This window comes from Dipodomys merriami, unplaced genomic scaffold, assembly GCF_024711535.1.
Source record: "Dipodomys merriami isolate MVZ:Mamm:240054 unplaced genomic scaffold, mDipMer1.0.p SCAF_48, whole genome shotgun sequence".
Taxonomy (NCBI): domain Eukaryota; kingdom Metazoa; phylum Chordata; class Mammalia; order Rodentia; family Heteromyidae; genus Dipodomys; species Dipodomys merriami.
The window spans coordinates 622,092-640,595 of record NW_027206046.1 but is presented as its reverse complement, the minus strand read 5'-3'; the positions used below and the strand labels follow the sequence as shown (position 1 = coordinate 640,595).

The window sequence follows — 18,504 nt, the reverse complement described above, 5'->3', positions numbered from 1 at the left end:
TTAGGTGCCTGAAAAATCTGATCAAAGAAATTAGAATTAGCATCACTCTACATATCATATTAAAACAAGCCCTCTTGTAGATTATACATACTCAGTTTAAATAAGAATATAATAAATATGAAGGTCTTTATTGCGATATTTTTTTGGGGGGTCTGGTCATGGGGCCTGAAATCTGGGCCTGGGCATTGTCCCTCAGCTCTTCAGCTCAAGGCTAGCACTCTACCATTTGAGCCACAGTGCCACTTCCCAGCTTTTTTTCTTTTTGCTTATGTGGTGCTGAGGTCTCATGCCAGGGTCTCATGCATACAAGGCAAGTGCTTTACCACTGAGCCACCTTCCCAGCCCTGCGATATTTTTGTTTGTAAATAACACAATAGTATTTCAAAGGACAACTGCTAACTATATATATATATATTGGTCATGTGGCTTGAACTCTAGGCCTAAGTGCTGTCCCTGAGCTCTTCAGCTTAAGGCTAGCACTCTACCACTTGAGCCATAGCACCACTTCCAGCTTTATCTGTTTATGTGGTCATGAGGAATTGAACCCAGGGCCTCATGCATGCGAGGCAAGCACTTTACCACTGAGCCACCTTCCCAGCCCCTAATTATATATTTTAAGAGTTAAAGACAGCTCTGGGTTTTTCCCAATGAGGCATTTAAAGAATCTTAATTGTGAGAGGCAATGCCTCTGTGTCTCTGATCTTATAAAATACCATTTATTGAAATGAATTCCAGGAAATGGAAACAAGAGGTTTTTCTCCCCAATTTTTTCTTGTTTGTTTATCTGTCTTTAAGGATCATGGAGGGACAAGGGTGAACAAATGCAGCAGTGGTACTTACTAGACATTGTGTTAACAATGAATTTGTGAGCGGGAACTGGTGGGAAAAACTGGGAGAGACTGAAGGAAGGAGTGACATTGTCCAAAAAGAAATGTACTCAGTATCTAACTTATGAAATGGTAACCCCTCTGTACATCACCTTTCTAAGTGGATGCTAAATCCAAAATGTTAGGTGATATGACAAAACTAACAGGACTTAAGAAACAAAGAACTCCCACTCATCTGGTTGAACCACTACTAAATATCCCCATGCTGCTGATCACATGTATGGTGTATAACATGTGTACACCGTTATATATTACAGACTGTGATAGACAATTTGCTCCAGGAAAGTTAGAATGAACTTGTGACTTTAAATGAGCATCATTATTCCACAATACTGTGAATTTCCGGAAATTATGTAATCACTTAATCACAATCAAAAAAAAAAAAAAAAAGAACCTCAGGGAAGGGAGGGAGGGAGGGGATGGTAGGGGGAAAACAATGGAGAGGGTAACAATGTTCAAGAGGAAGTGTACTCATTACCTCACTCATGTAACTGTAACCCTCTGTATAGTATCTTTACAATAAAAAAAAAATCTGTATTTTCACCAGAGAATAAAGCATAGGCTTTGATAGTATGGAATTGATTTCTACATCTGTCTTGTGGACATTAAAATCAGCTTAAATAATATTAAGCAAATCAGCTCATACCTATTCCCAAGCAGAATTTTTTAAACTCTTAAATTTCACCTTTTTTTTTTAGTTGTATGGGAGTATATTTCTCTTGTTTATCACTTCTAGGAATATGCAAAGATGGAACCAATCCAACATGGCATCTTTGTCTCATGGACCAAGAGCTTAATACATAATATGTAAAAATAGAAGTGGATGAAACAGCGGTAATTAATTTCTCTAATTACGCTGCAAAAAAAAAAAACCCAGTAACACCCAATCTTTCCAATGTAATAATTTAGTTTGCAGAATAGAGGCAGAGTCACTGGTCAAAACAGATAATAGACTGACAGGTTCAGGTAGGCAACTCAGGCGAATTGTAGCCTTGCCTTCTTTTTCTCTTTTCATAAAAATTTTTTTCCTGTAGAATCATCCAGAGTTATAGTGTGCCACCAGCCAACTGGGGCAAGATAAGTACCAATACCTGGTTTTTACTATACAGGTTATTTGCACGTGCAGGCACAATTACATATTTTACTACCACGATCCCAGAAAGAATGGCCTATAAGGAACATTTTTTTTTACTACAAAATATTTTTGTATGTATGCTGGTACTGAGGCTTTAACTCAAGGCCTAAAGCTGATACTCTATCCCTTGAGCCACAGCTCCATTTCTGGCTTTTGGGGGGTTAATAGAAGAGAAGAGTCTCACAGACTTTTCTGCCCAGACTGGCTTCAAACCTTGACCCTCAGATGTCAGCCTCCTGAGTAGCTAGTATTACTTGCATGAGCCACCAGTATCCAGCACTATAAAACCTTTACAATGAATATTTAATTCTAGAATAAGAAAATATGAACATTAAAACAATTATATATTGCAGAGTAACCTCTGTAAAAGGGAGAGTTATGCATCTGGTTGATGGTTCTATATTTCAGGTAGTCTTCATAGCTATTTTTAACCACAGAGAGGTGGAATACTGTTGACTAATTGTCCAAAGGAACCAGCCTTGTAATTGTATAAAATGATAAAAAAAATAATTTCCAGAATATATAGGCCCTCTTAATTGGATATTGCATATTTTTATCATTTTTATTAATGAAATACAATTATAACAAAACAATTTACCATGGTTCATAGCAGGAATAAAATACCAGGGTCTATTTTAAGTAAAATATATCAATCAAATAAGAAAGGATGCTAACAAAGGATCCTAATTGCTCTAGAAAATAACCAGAGAATCTAAATAAAACCTGTGAACTAAAGCTGCTTCCAGTTTCTTTGGCCAGACTATTTCCTACTCTTCATTTAATCCTTGGGCTGCTTTATTAAAGCACATCATTTGTGTTCATCTTAAACTCAGTGACATTGTAAAATATGTTGATATTAAATGAGATGTGCCAATTACTAGATTCTGAGGCCAAACGTGGGTATTGCCAGCCATTTAAAGTCCTAGCCATGTGTTTCCCTCTCCCTTCTCCCTCTTTCAAAATAAATAGGAGGGGCTGGGAAGGTGGCTTAATGATAGAATGCTTGCCTTGCATGCATGCGGTTCGATTCCTTACACTATATAAGCAGAAAAAAAATCAGAAGTGGTGCTATGGCTCAAGTAGTAGGGTGCTAGCCTTGAGCTGAAGAGCTGAGGGACAGCCCCCAAGCCCAGAGTTCAGGCTCCTCGACCAACAACAACAATACAAAAAATTAATTAGTTAATTAATTAAAGTGGGATTTTTTTTCTTTTTTTCCATGTAATGTTTTATTTCATTCTCAATTGACTTAATGACTAAAAGCAATACACTAGTTTGGCTTTGTATTTTTCTCTCTGCATTATTTCAGCATATATATAGATGTGTGTGTACTATATATATATTTGTGCACATTCTTTTGCCTTTATGCTAACTTCAGCATTGGAAATATTGTGAGATGAAATGTGAGATTTCAGTTATATTAATAAACATTTTGTGTTTTCCAACTTGGGAGAGAATAGATTGAAAAGGGCAAATAATATCTTAGTTTCATTTTGAAAATAGTTTTGACCTTGCAGAGCCCTGAAATGGTCTCAGCATTCCCTGAGGTCCCCAGCCCACATCTGATAACTACTGGCTTTCGCTGCGTGCAATACTGTACCAGCCAATGACAAAAAATTGAAATAACAGAAAGTTCTTATCCTTTGGAAGGTGACTCCATTTTGCCAAATTAGCTGAAGAATGTTTCTAAAACTCAGCAAATATACCTGCCATGTTTTTCTGTATTTTTATAATAAAATTCCTTAAGCTTGGAGCCAGTGGGTCACACCTTTAATTCTAACTTCTCAGGAGGCTGAGATTTAGGATTTAGGATCAGAGCCAGCCTGAGCAGGAAAGTCTGTGAGACTGTCATCTCCAATCAACCACCAAAAAGCCAAAAGTAGAGCTGTGGATTCAATGATAGAGAATCTGCATTGAGCAAAAAAGCTAAGCAAGAGTTGAACCCCTAATACTGATGGGTGTACACATACACCTAAGTCAAAGAAGAAAAGAAAATTGGATTCTCTGATCTGATGAACTTCTGATACATTCTAAATTTCCAAATACTAAAAAATGGGATTTTTATCTAACCTGCACAGGAAAACCAATCAACTAACCAACCAGTACTGGCAGAAAGAGACCCACTTTCTTCTTTAAACAGGAACATACCCTCTTTCCTTATGGCTATCCTCATCACCTGCAAAACATTTCTAGTCTGATAGAGTTCTCTATATTAAGTAGTTGCAACATATTCCCACCTCCCCATCACATCAAAGAGGGCTACATGGCAGCTGTCTCTCAGGTTATCCTGGCCATTTTATCTCAGGTGTGCATCAGTGGTTACCTACAATCATTTCCTCACTTCTACCTTCAGCATCTTTCCCATTCTACTCCCACATGAACACCTGTCAGGTAACACCAGTTTCCTCTTGGCATCCAGCAGACTAGCTGTGCTGGTGCTGGCTTTTCTCAAGACTATGAGGAAGCATGATCAGTGGCCAGACCTCCTTGGCATGCAGATATGCCTCTGAGACAGCTTCCAGTATTGTAAGAGACCACATGTTCCTGAACCCTTGGCCTGCTGACCTGTGCTTGACTCCTAGTTTCTTTTTAAGACTGATTCTCTAAAGTGGTACTCAAGGCAGAGAAGGAGTTAACGAAAGACTCCTGGTGACCTCGCAGTTGCTTTTCATCTGCTCACCCTGGCCGGTTTGATGGTTTGAAGTAGTAATTCTCAGACTTTTTCCCATTTCAAAACACATGATCGATGATTTTCAGTGAGCCACATCCTCCCTGTGGCACACACAGGGTAACAATAACAGTGCAGTAACTCCATCCTTTTTCCTCAAGAAAGCATATTGAAGCCGGGCACCAGTGGCTCACGCCTGTAATCCAAGCTACTCAGGAGGTCGAGATGAGGATTGTGGTTCAAAGCCAGCCCCCGCAGAAAAGTCCAATTAACCACCAGAAAACCGGAAGTGGTGCTGCGGCACCCAGAGTTCAAGCACCATGACCAAAAAAAAAGAGAGCATATTGGAAGCCCAGTGCTGTTGCTCATGCATGTAATCCTAGCTACTCAGGAGGCTGAGATCTGAGGATCACAGTTTGAAACCAGCCTGAGCAGTAGATTATGAGATTCTTATCTCCAGCTAACCACCAAAAAGCTATAAGTGGAGCTGTGGCTCAAGTAGTAGAGCACTAGCCTTGGTCAAGAGAGCTCAGGGACAGTACCCAGGCCCTAGTACTTGCACAAGATGGAGGGAAGGAAGGAAGGAAGGAAGGAAGAAAGGAAGGAGGGAAGGAGGGAAGGAAGGAAAGAAGGAGGGAAGGAGGGAAGGAAGGAAGGAAGGAAGGAAGGAAGGAAGGAAGGAAGGAAGGAAGGAAGGAAGGAAGGAAAGAAGGAAGGAAGGAAGGGTATTAGGGTTCTGTAGTTCAGATGTTTAAAGGTACTAAAAGCAAAGTATCAGCAGAGCTGAATTCCTTTCTGGAGGCTCTAAGGGAGAAAAGAAGCCACTCACAAAGGAGGCTCTGTTTCCTTCATATTTAAGTCCAGCAGTGCTGCCTTTCTTCTGAAGTCATCACTTCCTTCACTTCTACTCTTTGCCTCTCTCTTTCATTTATGTATGTGTGCCTGTGTGTACCAATTATGAGGCTTGAACTCAGGGCCTGAGCACTGTCCCTTAGCTTTTTCACTCAAAGTTGGCATTCTGTCACCTGAGCTATACGTCTACTTCTGGCTTTTGGGTGGTTAATTAGAATAGGATGAATCTCACAGACTTTCCTGCCTAGGCTGGCTTTAAACTGGGATTCTCTCTCAGATCTCAGCCTCCTCAGTTAGGATTACAGGCATGAGCCACCAGCACCTGGCAACTCTTCTATTTTTAAGGACTTTTATAATTATATCAGGCTTAGCCAGGTCATTAAAGACAGTATATTTATTTTCAAGTCAAATGATCAGTAACTTTAGTTTCACTTACAATTTTATTTCCCCTTTGTAATGCTGCCTAATGTATTTACTGGTTCTGGAGATTAGAATATGGGCATGGTTGAAGGGCTATTCTTCGTACCACAGCAAACTGGAAAATTAAAGTAAAAAGAATTCCTGCTTTTTGCATAATTACATTGGTCACAAGTACTAAATATATAGTGTCTGAACCAGACGATAATTTATAGGTTTATGTGGTTTTGGACAAGAGATAAGGTGCTTGCCCTGACTTTTACATGTATAGCAGGATAAGTCTTTTGACACTTCCCAGTGTTCCTGGACTGAGCTTTGAAGTACCCATGTTTTCAGAAATGACTACATTTCTTATCACAGAATTCATTGTTGTATGCTTTAGAAATTCACCTATCTCATAAGATCAAAACACTTGACATTTATACAGCACTTCACAGTCTTGAAAATATTTTTCTATATATTGCTTTATGCAATCCACCATAACAATGTTCTAATTTCGCTCACATGCAATTCTGTAAGATGAGTATATTGGTTAGGCTGAGTAACTATGTCATAATTCTGCAGGTACGGTTAATATACATCTTTGATCAGCGGTAACAGGTACTAAGTAATTTGTTGGGAAACTGACCTCAGGCACTTGAATAAAGCACAGACTTATTCACTCACTGGATGCATATACAGCTGCAAAGTGATTGAGCATCTTTTATATTTCAAATTGTACATCCAATTAATGAGACATCTTATGCTAGCTTTATATTTTTTTTAAAGAAAACACAGCCACAGAATGCTCTCAGGCCCTTGATTGTACTTCTTCCTTTAGGACTTAAAAAATACATTATTTGCATCTTTGTAAACATTTATCTGAATATAGACTTATGTATGCAAAATCTTAAAGGTGATAATATTGCACTTATACAAAAAGATAGCATTGAAATTATACCTGTCTCTGTTAGCTTTCTATATAGACTAGCTCTCTAATTATTGAGAAATTAATAATTTTTCTATATGATTTCTAATAATTTAAACAGCTCACTAGCCTGTCTGTCTCTTTAATTCTTCCGTCATATACTTAAAACAAAGAGAGACTTGGATTAATTGTAAAGTCATTTAATTTCCAGAAATCATCTAGTGTTTAAACACTGACATCAAAGCAAAGAGCCAAATTATCAGAGTTCATTTGGTCTGTAGCCCTATTTGATCTGAAGCCCTATCACTTGAATTGCTATAGTTTTCCTTTATGCGAAAAAAGGACATCTGTGTCACATCTTGAAGACATAATCCATAAAATCACATTATCTCCAGCAGTTGAACTTGGGCTCAGTAACCACAAGGAGGCATTGAAGCATCTCTTCAAAACGTGAAAAGCAATTTTATTTAAAAAAAAAAGTTGCACTTCCAATTGCTGAATTTCATATAAGCAGTTCTACCTGCTTCTAGATATGCACACATGCGTTGAAAGTTTATGCTTCGGTCCACTTTTTTAAAAATTTGAAATATCAACAGAAAGTATTTCTGATACTAATTCTTGCCTAGATTTTTTTTTTGACAATAGTAATCTGTGTTTTCTTTCTATTCTGTTTCCAGTAGAAACGAGGGCAAACTAAAGGACTTTGTTAGTACTAACAAAGTAATTATTTTAACCTTTATTGCTCTTCGGAGGCTAAAAGTTGTTTTGACTGATAGTAGAAGCCTATTTCTTTGATATGATAATTCTTTAAATACGTACTCGTGACAGTAGGTAATAAATTTATGTAAGATCTGTGTGTTGCTATAGAACAAGTCTGGGATACTCTTTGAAAATGTCATGTAAGTTAAAAAGCCAAAATAAGCTGGGCACTGGTGGGTCACTTCTGTAATCTTGGCTACTCAGAAGGCTGAGCTCTGATGATATCCTGGGCAGGAAAATCCACAAGATTCTTACCTCTAATTCATTACCAAAAAGCTGTAAATGGCACTGTGGCTCAAGTGGTAGAGTGCCAGCCTTGAGTGAAAAAGCTAAGGAATAGTCCTTTGGTCCTGAACTAAAGTCTCAGTATTGGTGTGTGTGTGTGTGTGTGTGTGTGTGTGTGTGTGTGTGTGTGTGTGTGTGTGTGTGTGCACGCGTGTGTGCGCACACACGCGCATGTGTGCTGAGAAGTATATTTTTTGATATGAAAATTTCTTTTTTATATATTTTTATTGTAAAAATACTGTACAGAGGGGTTACAGTTACATGAGCAAGGTAATGAGTATATTTCTTATCAAACAGTGTTACCTCCTCCTTTGTTTTTCCCCTACCATCCCTTCCCTCCCACCTCCACAACTATACTCCCCTCCCCACCCCCACCTCCCGCCTAAATTGTAAAGTTCGTTTTTCAACATAGTGTCTTGTACATCTCTGATATGAAAATTTCTTAAATAGGAATTCCTGAAAATAAGAATGGATTTGTGTGAAATTATGTGTATATTTTTATTTATTTATTTTTTATTGTGAAAATACTGTACAGAGGGGTTACAATTACACGGGCAAGATAGTGAGTACATTTTTTATCCAGCAGTGTAGCTTCCTCCTTTGTTTACCCTTCCTATCCTTCCCATCCTCCCTCTCCCTCCAATCCTCCCCCCCCCCAAGTTGTAAAGTTCGTTTTCGACATGACAACTTGTACTTCTCATTGTTGCAACAGGTCCACCTGTAAATTATGTATATTTTATAAACCAAATGCTAGGACACATTCTTTTTCTTTTTTCTTTATTATTATTTGTTATTGTCAAGGTGATGTACAGAGGGGTTACAGTTACATAAATAAGGTAATAAGTACATTTCTTGTCAAACTTGTTGGCCCTTCCCTCATTTTTCTCCTTCTTTCCCTCCCCCATCTCCCCTCTTTTTCTTTTTCTTTTAAACCTGGCATATTTATTGTTACAATCTCTACTAATAATACATAATGTTTAACCCTACTCAAGTTGTATAATAGATATTGAGATTTTTTTTTCTCTTGGCTCATTGAAACTTTGTACAGTTTTTTAAATGTCAGTACTGGGGCTTGAACCAAGGCCTCATGCTTTCTCTTGCCATTTTGGAAACTTTTCAAAATGGTACATAGGATGCACACATTGAAATGCAAACCTTTTTAAAACACAGCATAATGTTCTTACCTGCCATTATAAACACTCAAGTTCCATGTCAGAAATCTCCACATGTGTGCCACACAGATTCTTAGGAGCTGTGTTGACATTGAAAACTTTAAACCTCTCTCTACACTGGGCACATCGTGCAGAATCATACTAATCCCTTGAGAAGCACAGACTTTGTTCTTGGGAGTGGTAGTGTGTCTGCAAGATGCTGTGGAGGGAGTGTGGGCTGTGACATTTTGAACTCTCTGCTCTATGGACTTGCTCTCTCTGGATTTTGCCTTGTAGGATACCACCAGACTGTTCGAGAACACATTGCTGATTTTGACACACTTCAGAATATGCAGCTGGGGAGGTTATGTGACATCCAAGGTACAGATACTTACTTTACACAAATGACTGCAATTTTTATCAGTGGATGTTGATCAAATATTTCTTTTTTCTTTTTTTCCCCCTTTGACAAGGATTTCTAATCTTTCCTAAAGATCCATCCATCCCATATCTCTCCATTCTAAGCATTTAGGAGTAATTGAATATTTTGTTTTACATAACAGATTGACAGTAAAGTCAGGTCCATATTCAGATGGTTAGTCTCTTTAAGTTATAGAGGAACTGATTTTGGCAAGGTACCAGTGGCTCATGCCTGTAATCCTAGCTACAGAGAAGGCTAGAAGCTGAGGGTCACAGTTTGAAGCCAACCCAGTCAAGAAAAATCTGTGTCTCTTTTTCTTTTCTTTTTCTTTTCCCTTTTTTTTTTTTTTTTTTTTTGTCATTCGTGGGCCTGAACTCTGGGCCTGAGCACTGTCCTTCAGCTCAAGGCTACCACCCCACCACTTGAGCCACAGCACCACTTTCAGCTTTTTCTGCTTATGTGGTGCTGAGGAATTGAACTCAGGGCCTCATACATGCAAGGCAAGCACTCGGCCACTGATCCACCTTACCAGCTCCTGTGAGTCTCTTGTCTCCCATTAGCCAGCAAAAAGCCAAAAAAGGAGTTGTAGCTCAATCTGTAGAGCCTCAGCCTTGAGCCAGAAAAGCTAAGGGACAGTGCCCACGCCCTGAGTTCCAAGTCCCTGTACTAGCGTGTGTACACACACAGAGTAATTAATTTTGCCTATTGACCAGCAATCAAAGAAGCTTTCATCTTCATATCAGTCCCTTTCCAAAATAACTTGTTAAAAATAACATGAAGCCGGGTGCCAGTGACTCACATCTGTAATCCTAGCTACTTAGGAGGTTGAGATCTTAGGATCTCCGTTCAAAGCCAGCTTGGGCAGCAAAGTACGTGAGACTCTTTATCTCCATTAAACCTCTAGAAAACCAGAATGGCACTGTGGCTAAAGTGGTAGAGTGCTCACCTTGAGCTGAAGAGTGTAGGGACAGCACCCAGGCCCAGAGTTCAAGCCCCACAACTGACAAAAAAAAAAAAAAAAGAATAAACACTGGCCTTAATTGATGACTTGGGCATTTTTCTAAATGCTGTTTGCTATAGTTGGGGGTAGCAATTTCTTTCCTACAGAAAGAAATCTTGATTTACTGAAGTCTTGCAATGAATGAGATCACAATTTTATATCTGTTTCAATATTGTCTATTAGGTTATCTGGGCATGAGTAGATGATGTCAGAAATGAAGCATTTCATTTTTATTGTAAGAATAAGAAATTAAGACAGATTTTTTTAAAGAAGCATTTCAATAAATACAGAACAACTAGTCATTAGAGAACAAAGTCCTCAGTGGAGGAAAGTCTTAAATGCAGACTTGGATGGGTAGATCGATGTTAAGAAAAGTCAAGTTCCGAAACTAGTTGGATCTGTTCACAGTCAGATCTGGGTCTAAGAAAATGTCAAGGTCAGAATTCAAATTAGGCCTAAAAAAATACAGATTTGCAAAGGTTTTAATAATCAGTTTATGAACAACTAGTGAAAAGATGAGGACACGTAAAAAATAATTTTTTATTAGTTATCAAATAAGAATTTACTTGTTTTGTTAAAATATAATTTTTTTGGCCTTTATTTAAGCAAAACAAGAAAGAATTTTAAATTATCAATGGCCAACTTTGCTGGCTCCCTGGAATGACATACTTTACATGATTCATGTATATTTCAGCATCATTATTATTTTATAAATGCCATTTGGTAACAAAAATACATCAGAACTAGAAATTTACAGTGTCCTAAAATAATAATAGTATAATTGCTTTAATCTGTTATCTAGGCACTGATATTGTTTTTCAGGATTGCAAAAAAAAATTAATGACTTGAGATTGATTTGTTACTACTGAGCTATTTTAACTAAAAGCTGACTGGATGGAGACTACTGAAGGGCATCAGAGGGCAGACTTTGCTTTAATTTATTTGATTTTTGTTTGTTTGTTTGTACTGGTACTGGGGCTTGAACTGAGGGCCTGTGCCCTGTCCTGAGCTTTGGGGTTCAAGGCTATCAGTCTACTACTTGAGCCACAGCTCCACTTCTGGCTTTTTGCTGATTAATGGAAGGTAAGAGTGTCATAGACTTCCCTGCCTGGGGTGGCTTTGAACTTCGATTCTCAAATCTCAGTCTCCTGAGTAGCTAGGATTATATGCATGAGCCACGGGTACCCAGGTAAATTGAATTTTCTCTTTAGCTTTTAAAGTCTATCTATCATCTATCTATCTATCTATCTATCTATCTATCTATCTATCTATCTATCTATCTATCTATCTATCTATCTATCTATCTATCTATCTATCTGAAAAATCAGGCTGGGAAGGTGACTAAATGGTAAAGTGCTTACCTTGCATGCATGAGGCACTGGGTTCGATTCCTCAGCACCACACAAGCAGAAAAAGCTGACAATGGCTCTGTGGCTCAAGTGATAGAGTGCTAGCCTTGAGCTGAAGAGCTGAGGGACAGTGCCCAGGCCCAGAGTTTAGGCCCCACGACTGAAAAAAAAAAAAAGAAGAAGAAGAAGAAAGAAAAAAGAAAAATCACCACCAAAGAATATATATACATATACACGCATACATATATACCTATATGTATATATGTATATATATATATATACATATATGTATATATACATTTATACTTTTTACAAGATTCTCCTTTCTGGAAAGACCTGGAAGTTTTAGGCCTATATTTTAAATAATCCAGTAATTCAGTCTGTACCATCTGCTAAGAAAAATTTTGCTAACGAACATTTCTGAGAGATTATGCCTTTTCTTGGTATATTGTCTTTATGATATAGCAATGTAACTTTAAAAGGTGTAAAGATTTTAAAAAGAAGTAGATTGGGCCAGATGTTGATGGGAGGTAGTTATCAGGCAGATAGACTCCAGGACAGCCTGTGGTGGAGGTTGAAGGTGGGAGGTAGAGGGAAGTTTGTAAGACCCTATCTTAACAAAAGCATTTGGTTGTGGTGGCATGCACCTGTAATTATAGTTACATTGGGAAGTGTAAATAGGAGGACTGCTGTTCACACTAGCCTAGACAAAAATAGGAGACCCTATCTCAAAAATAACAAGACCAGAAAGGACTGGAACTGTGGCTCCCAACAGTGCACCTACCTAGCAAGAGTGAAGCCCTGATTTTAAACCTCAGCAAGTAGTAGATAGAAGAAATTTGCTTGTATATAGAAGTGCTTGCTTCTGAAATAAAAATGTCAAGAAACTTAGAAAAAAACCAGTAGCAATTCTGTAGAAGAATAAATAACTATCATTTCAATTTCATTAATTGCTAGTAAAAAAGTTGCTTTTTCTGGTTATTCAGGGGAAAATAAAGACAACACAATTCTACTGATAAAATTTGTCACTTGCTGCTGGCTATGAAATCAGGACTTTGGGTACAAACTCTAATAGCTAATCTCTTCAATTCCTAGATAGTCAAGCTAAAGAGTAATTTTGACTATTGGCCAGCAATCAAAGCAACTTTCATCTTCTTATAGCTCCTTTCCATAATGATTTGTCAATTAATAGTATTTATATCTTCATAATGAAACCACACTAATACTGTATATCACAGTAATATATATCATTTTCCAGAAATTGGCAAGAAAAAATGTAATTAGCAATATAGTTTCTTTTTTTGGGGGGGGGTCGGTCATGGGGCCTGAACTCTGGGCCTGGGCGCTGTCCCTCAGCTCTTCAGCTCAAGGCTAGCGTTTTACCACTTGAGCCACAGTGCCACTTCCAGCTTTTTTCTTTTTGCTTATGTGGTGCTGAGGAATCGAACCCAGGGCCTCAGGCATGCAAAGCAAGCGCTCTACCACTGAGCCACCTTCCCAGCCCTTATTTGCCTTCTTAAGGCATGACTGCGTATACTTTCTGATGTTGTCTTTTCTTAGAAAAATGTTAATGTGTAAAAAAAAGCCACAGTCTTGAACAAAAAGGTAAGCAAGAGCCTAAAGGTCTGAGTTTAAGCCCCACTATTAATATACCAAAATAATAATAATAATAAGTGGAAATAAGTTCTTTAGCCAAGCACCATGGCTCACAATTTACTCAGGAAACTGAAATCAAAGGCTCAAGGTTCAAAGCCAGTCCAGGGAGGAAAGTTTTTGAGACTCTTATCTCCAATTAGCCACCAAAAAGCCAGAAATGAAGCTATGGTTCAAGTGGTAGAACAATAGCCTTAAGGAGAAAAAGTGAAGTGAGAGCCTGAGGCCCTGAGTTCAAGCTCCAATATTGGCACTGAATAAAAATAAATAAATGAAAATAAAAATATGAATAAAATGAATGAATGGATTGAATAAATAATAAGCTGAATAGCTTGCTTGAAAAACCTGTCTAAATGAACTTCAGTATGGCATTTTGGATATGCCTTATTTTTTTTATTTTTATTTTTTTTTGCTTATGTGGTGCTAGGGAATTGAACCCAGGGCTTCATGCATGCAAGGAAAGTGCTCTACCACTGAGCCACCTTCCCAGCCCCTGGATATGCCTTATTTTTTTTGGAGGGGGGTCAGTTGTGAGGCTCGAACTCTGGGCCTGGGCATTGTCTGTCAGCTCTTCAGCTCAAGGCTAGGACTCTACCACTTGAACCACAGCACCATTTTCAGTTTTTTGTTTTTATTTCTTTGTCAGTTGTGGGACTTCCAGCTTGCTAGTGGTTTATTGGAAATAAGAATCTCACAGACTTTCCTTCTCCAGGCTGGCTTTAAACCATGATCCTCAGATCTCAGCCTCCTGAGTAGTTAGGATTACAGATGTGAGCCACTGGCACCTGGCCCATTCCCAGTTTCCTGGTGGTTTATTGGAGATAAGAATCTCATGGACTTTACAGCCCGGGCTGGTGTGAATTACCATCCTCAGATCTCAGCCTTCTGAGTAGTTAGGATTACAGATGTGAGCCACCAATGCCCGGCTGGATATGCTTTTTATTTTGAACCGGATGACATCAATTAGATGCCAGAGTTCACAGGGTGATTTACCTTTCTGTCAGTAATTAACATTGTGCCTGTTGATTTTTTTAGATATCAATGTGAATGTCATCTACATCTCCTCCCACCATATGAATGATGAGTTAAGGCTATATTACCAAAAAATCCTGAGTCTACATGCAGCTGTCAAATCGGGGAATGTGAATGACAGAAGTGACCTGAAGAACAGGCTGAAAATTATCACTCCCGAAGCTGTAGACTTCTTCACAGTGAGTTTGTCTTCTAATTACTCCGGCTTCAGGGATGCAGTAAAATTAAATTGGAAATTTTATAACTTGTAACGCTCGGCTACACATCAGTGAAATATTATTGCAAGTTTAACAGCCTTACTGATTATACTACCAGTTGAACTATAAGGAGATAAATATCCCAGGTTTAACTTTCAGACTTAGTTGAGCTACTTCTGTCCAGTTTCTGTGACTGAAGCCCAATTTCAGTTATTGAGTGATACTATCAAGTAGGTGAATTTATAACATCTATCACCCTTTTATCTTAGTTTTGTGTGGAGGCCACCAGGACAGAAAAAGACATGGGTTGCTTTGCAGTCACAAAGCTACTCAGGGACAGAATCTCTGGTCTCTGACTTCCACACAGATTTTTCTGATTACAGCCCCTACCTTGTCCCATGGGCCCTAATAAACAAGGTTTAGATCTTCTCTTATTCTTTTTTGTTTTTCTTTTCTTCTCATCTTCTTTTCCATTCCTTCTTTCCTTCCTTCCTTTTTCCTTCTTTCCTTCCTTCCTTCCATTTTCCTTCTTTCCTTCTCTCTTCCTCTTTCTCTCCTTTCTGTGACAGTACTGGAGGTTGAACTCAAGGCCTTGCACTCCTGCTTAGCTTCTTCTACTCAAGGCAGATTCTCTGCTTCTTGAGCCATACCTTTACTTTTGGTTTTGTTGCTGGTTAATTGGGAGATAAAAGTCTCATGGACTTTTCTGTCCAGGCTGGCTTTGAACCATGATCTTCAGATCTCAGCCTCCTAAGATTACAGGTGTGACCCACTGATGCCCAGCCAGATTTTTTAATGTACTGATTTTTAATGAATGAAATACATCTTGAGTAGAAACCTATTACTGAACAAGAGCCTTTGGGAAATTTATGGGACCATGAGGTTAGGGGTCCTAGAAAAAGGCATTTCTAGCCACGCACTGGTGGCTCACACCTGCAATCCTAGCTATTCAGGAGGCTGAGATTTGAGAATCATAGTTCAAAACCAGCCCAAGCAGGAAAGCCCATGAGACTCTTATCTCCAATTAACCTCCAGAAAACCAGAAGTAGCACTGTGACTCAAAATGGAAGAGGGCTAGTCTTGAGCAAAAAAAATCTCAGGAATAGCACCTAGGCCCCAAGTTTAAGCCCCAGGCCAACAACAACAAAAAAAAGGCATTTCTGTTTGTTGGTGTGCTCAGCCATTTGTCACCCAGATATATTTTTTACTATCAAGATGAAGAGCTCATAAATCGACAACTCAGTATTTTCTCCAAAGCCCTCTACACAACTGTTTCATTGGTACCTTTGGTTTTTTCTTGTTGTTGTTGCCAGTCCTAGGGCTTGTTCAGGGTCTGGGAGCTGTCCCTGAACCTCTTTGTGCTCAAGGATAGCGCTCTACCACTTGAGCCACAGTGCCACTTCCAGCCTTTTCTGAGTAGCTTATTTGAGATAAGAGTCTTGCGGACTTTTCTGCCCAGCCTGGCTTCAAACTCTGATTCTCAGATCTCAGCCTCCTGAATAGCTAGGATTACAGGTGTGAGCCACCAGCACCTGGCTTCATTGGTACATTTGATAGTGGGAAAGGAAGGCAAGGGCAGAAGAAGGGGAAGCAAGAGAGAGGACAAGGGGACAGCTCATAGCCACTTACTTGTGTTCTTGGGAACCTTCCCTGTACTTCATCAACACAAGGATCACTTTGGTGATAATTACTTATTGCCCAGCCCCAATGGCAGAGTTACTGTGGACACTAGGAAGCAAGGAAAAGAAAGAATGATCATTCGTGTTTAGTTACATTTGTCAGAAAGAAGTTCATGCCTGTTAGCTGCCAAAAAAAAGTTTCTGTACATCTGAAATGTTCACAGATGTTGAAAAGGCAGAGAGCAGTGAAAGGGATTTACAAGGAGGAAATTGAGTAAGGTAGACTTTAAAAAATTCTTAACAGGGCTGGGAAGTTGGCTCAGTGGTAGAGCGCTTGCCTTGCATGCCTGAGGCCCTGGGTTCGATTCCTCAGCACCACATAAGCAAAAAGAAAAAAGCCGGAAGTGGCGCTGTGGCTCAAGTGGTAGAGCGCTAGCCTTGAGCTGAAGAGCTGAGGGACAGTGCTTAGGCCCAGAGTTCAGGCCCCACGACTGGACCCAATAAAAAAAAATTCTTAACATATAAAGCCAGGCACCAATGGCTGAGTTTTGAGATCAGCCAGGACAGACAAATCTGAGAGACTTATTAACCAGAAAACAACAACAACAACAAACCAGAAGTAGAGGTGTGGCTCAAGTGGTAAAGCCCAGCCTTGAGCTGAAAAAGCTAAGCAAGAGTGTGGGACCTGATTACTGTGATTTTTTTTTTAACCCAGTGCCTTCTTACATACATGTTCTCATTCGATCTCAGAATAATGCAATAAAACAGAAATGATCACTTTCATTTTGTGGCTAGGCAAACCTATCACTTTCTCGTCCAAAGCCCTAGTCTGTCTACCCTAGAATACCACCAGCATTGCTTTGTTCTTGGATGACTAAGCACCTTTACTTTCTGGTCCTTCTGTTCTTCATCTATAACATGAGGTGATAAATTAGATAATTCCAAAGTGCTCTCCAACTGTATATTCCTATTATCTGGGAAAATTACTCTTGCAGTTGGCACTCCTAAATGTAGAGTTCCACTCAGAGTGTAGGTCTGTTGCTGAGCAGGAGCAAGTAGACAAGGTAGTCAGTACTTAATATTTCTTCTCAAAGCTTAAATTTAAATTAGTTGAGTAATTAATCACTCATAGGCAATCAACATTTTAAAACACAAAAATTAAACTCTCACTTTCAAATCAGTTTCCGCTCATGTCTAGCTGTTCCTTAATTTCTTTTTAATGAGTTTGAGAGATTGTATCAGTGCTGATTTTCATTCAAATGGATGACTTTGAAGAGATGTTTTTTGAAATGTGCTGAAATCTTTTTGTATATCTCTCCACGCTACTATTCAATGCTTGGATTTGTAAGGGTAAATGTGCTTCTATAAAAGTGATCATATCAGCCGGGCACCGGCGGCTCATGTCTGTAATCCTAGCTACTCAGGAGGCTGAGATCTGAGGATCACAGTTCAAAGCCAGCCCGGGCAGAAAAGTCTGTGAGACTCTTATCTCCAATTAACCACTAGAAAACTGGAAGTGGTGCGGTGGCTCAATTGGTAGAGCGCTCGCCTTGAGCTGAAGAGCCCAGGGATAGGGCCCAAGCCCAGAGTTCATGCCCCGCAACCAACAACAACAACAACAAAAAGTGATCATGTCTATTTTAGGGCATTTGAAGTTTTTTTAAAAGACATTCTAAACAACTCCCTTTTGTCTTGGATCAAGAAAATAAATCAATGGTGATCAATTAAATGTGACCATAACACAAGGGAATCTGGAACATTTTAGATTTTTTGTCATCTGTGACCTCCAGTGCCTAGAAGTGATTTTTCTCTAAATGATCACATAAGATCTGCAGTCAGTAATGTGTCCTCAGCTATTATTCACTCACATTTGCATCTTTATTAAACATAGATCAGCTACAATACCATGGTATCATCCTGCCTGAACATGAAAGCCTGCCCATAGGACATTGTAATGTGGAGTTGAAGAGAGTACTTGCCAATAGAAATAAGCAAACCTAGAGAAGACAGGAATCTGTCCTAGCTTGAAATACACTCAGAACTCTATAGTTTCTATTGTTGCATCTGCTATCCTTCTTTGTAGCCCATAAATCCATCCACTCTTCTCTGCTCACACCAGAAGATGGGGAAAGGAGGTGGTGTGGACCAAATGAGGGACTGCTTGGCAAAGGCTTT

The 18,504-nt window shown here is 39.0% G+C and overlaps 1 protein-coding gene across 10 annotated transcripts in view; it reads left to right on the top strand.

Moving 5' to 3' along the window:
- Iqch (IQ motif containing H) overlaps window positions 1–18,504 on the top strand; it is a 239,377-nt gene that overhangs the window by 113,592 nt on the left and 107,281 nt on the right. For all 10 annotated transcript variants that reach the window (XM_069995061.1, XM_069995060.1, XM_069995070.1 and 7 more), the window contains 2 exons: window positions 9,356–9,439; window positions 14,517–14,692. In XM_069995061.1, the coding sequence (XP_069851162.1) occupies window positions 9,356–9,439; window positions 14,517–14,692 (260 nt within the window). The remainder of the gene's footprint in view (window positions 1–9,355; window positions 9,440–14,516; window positions 14,693–18,504) is intronic.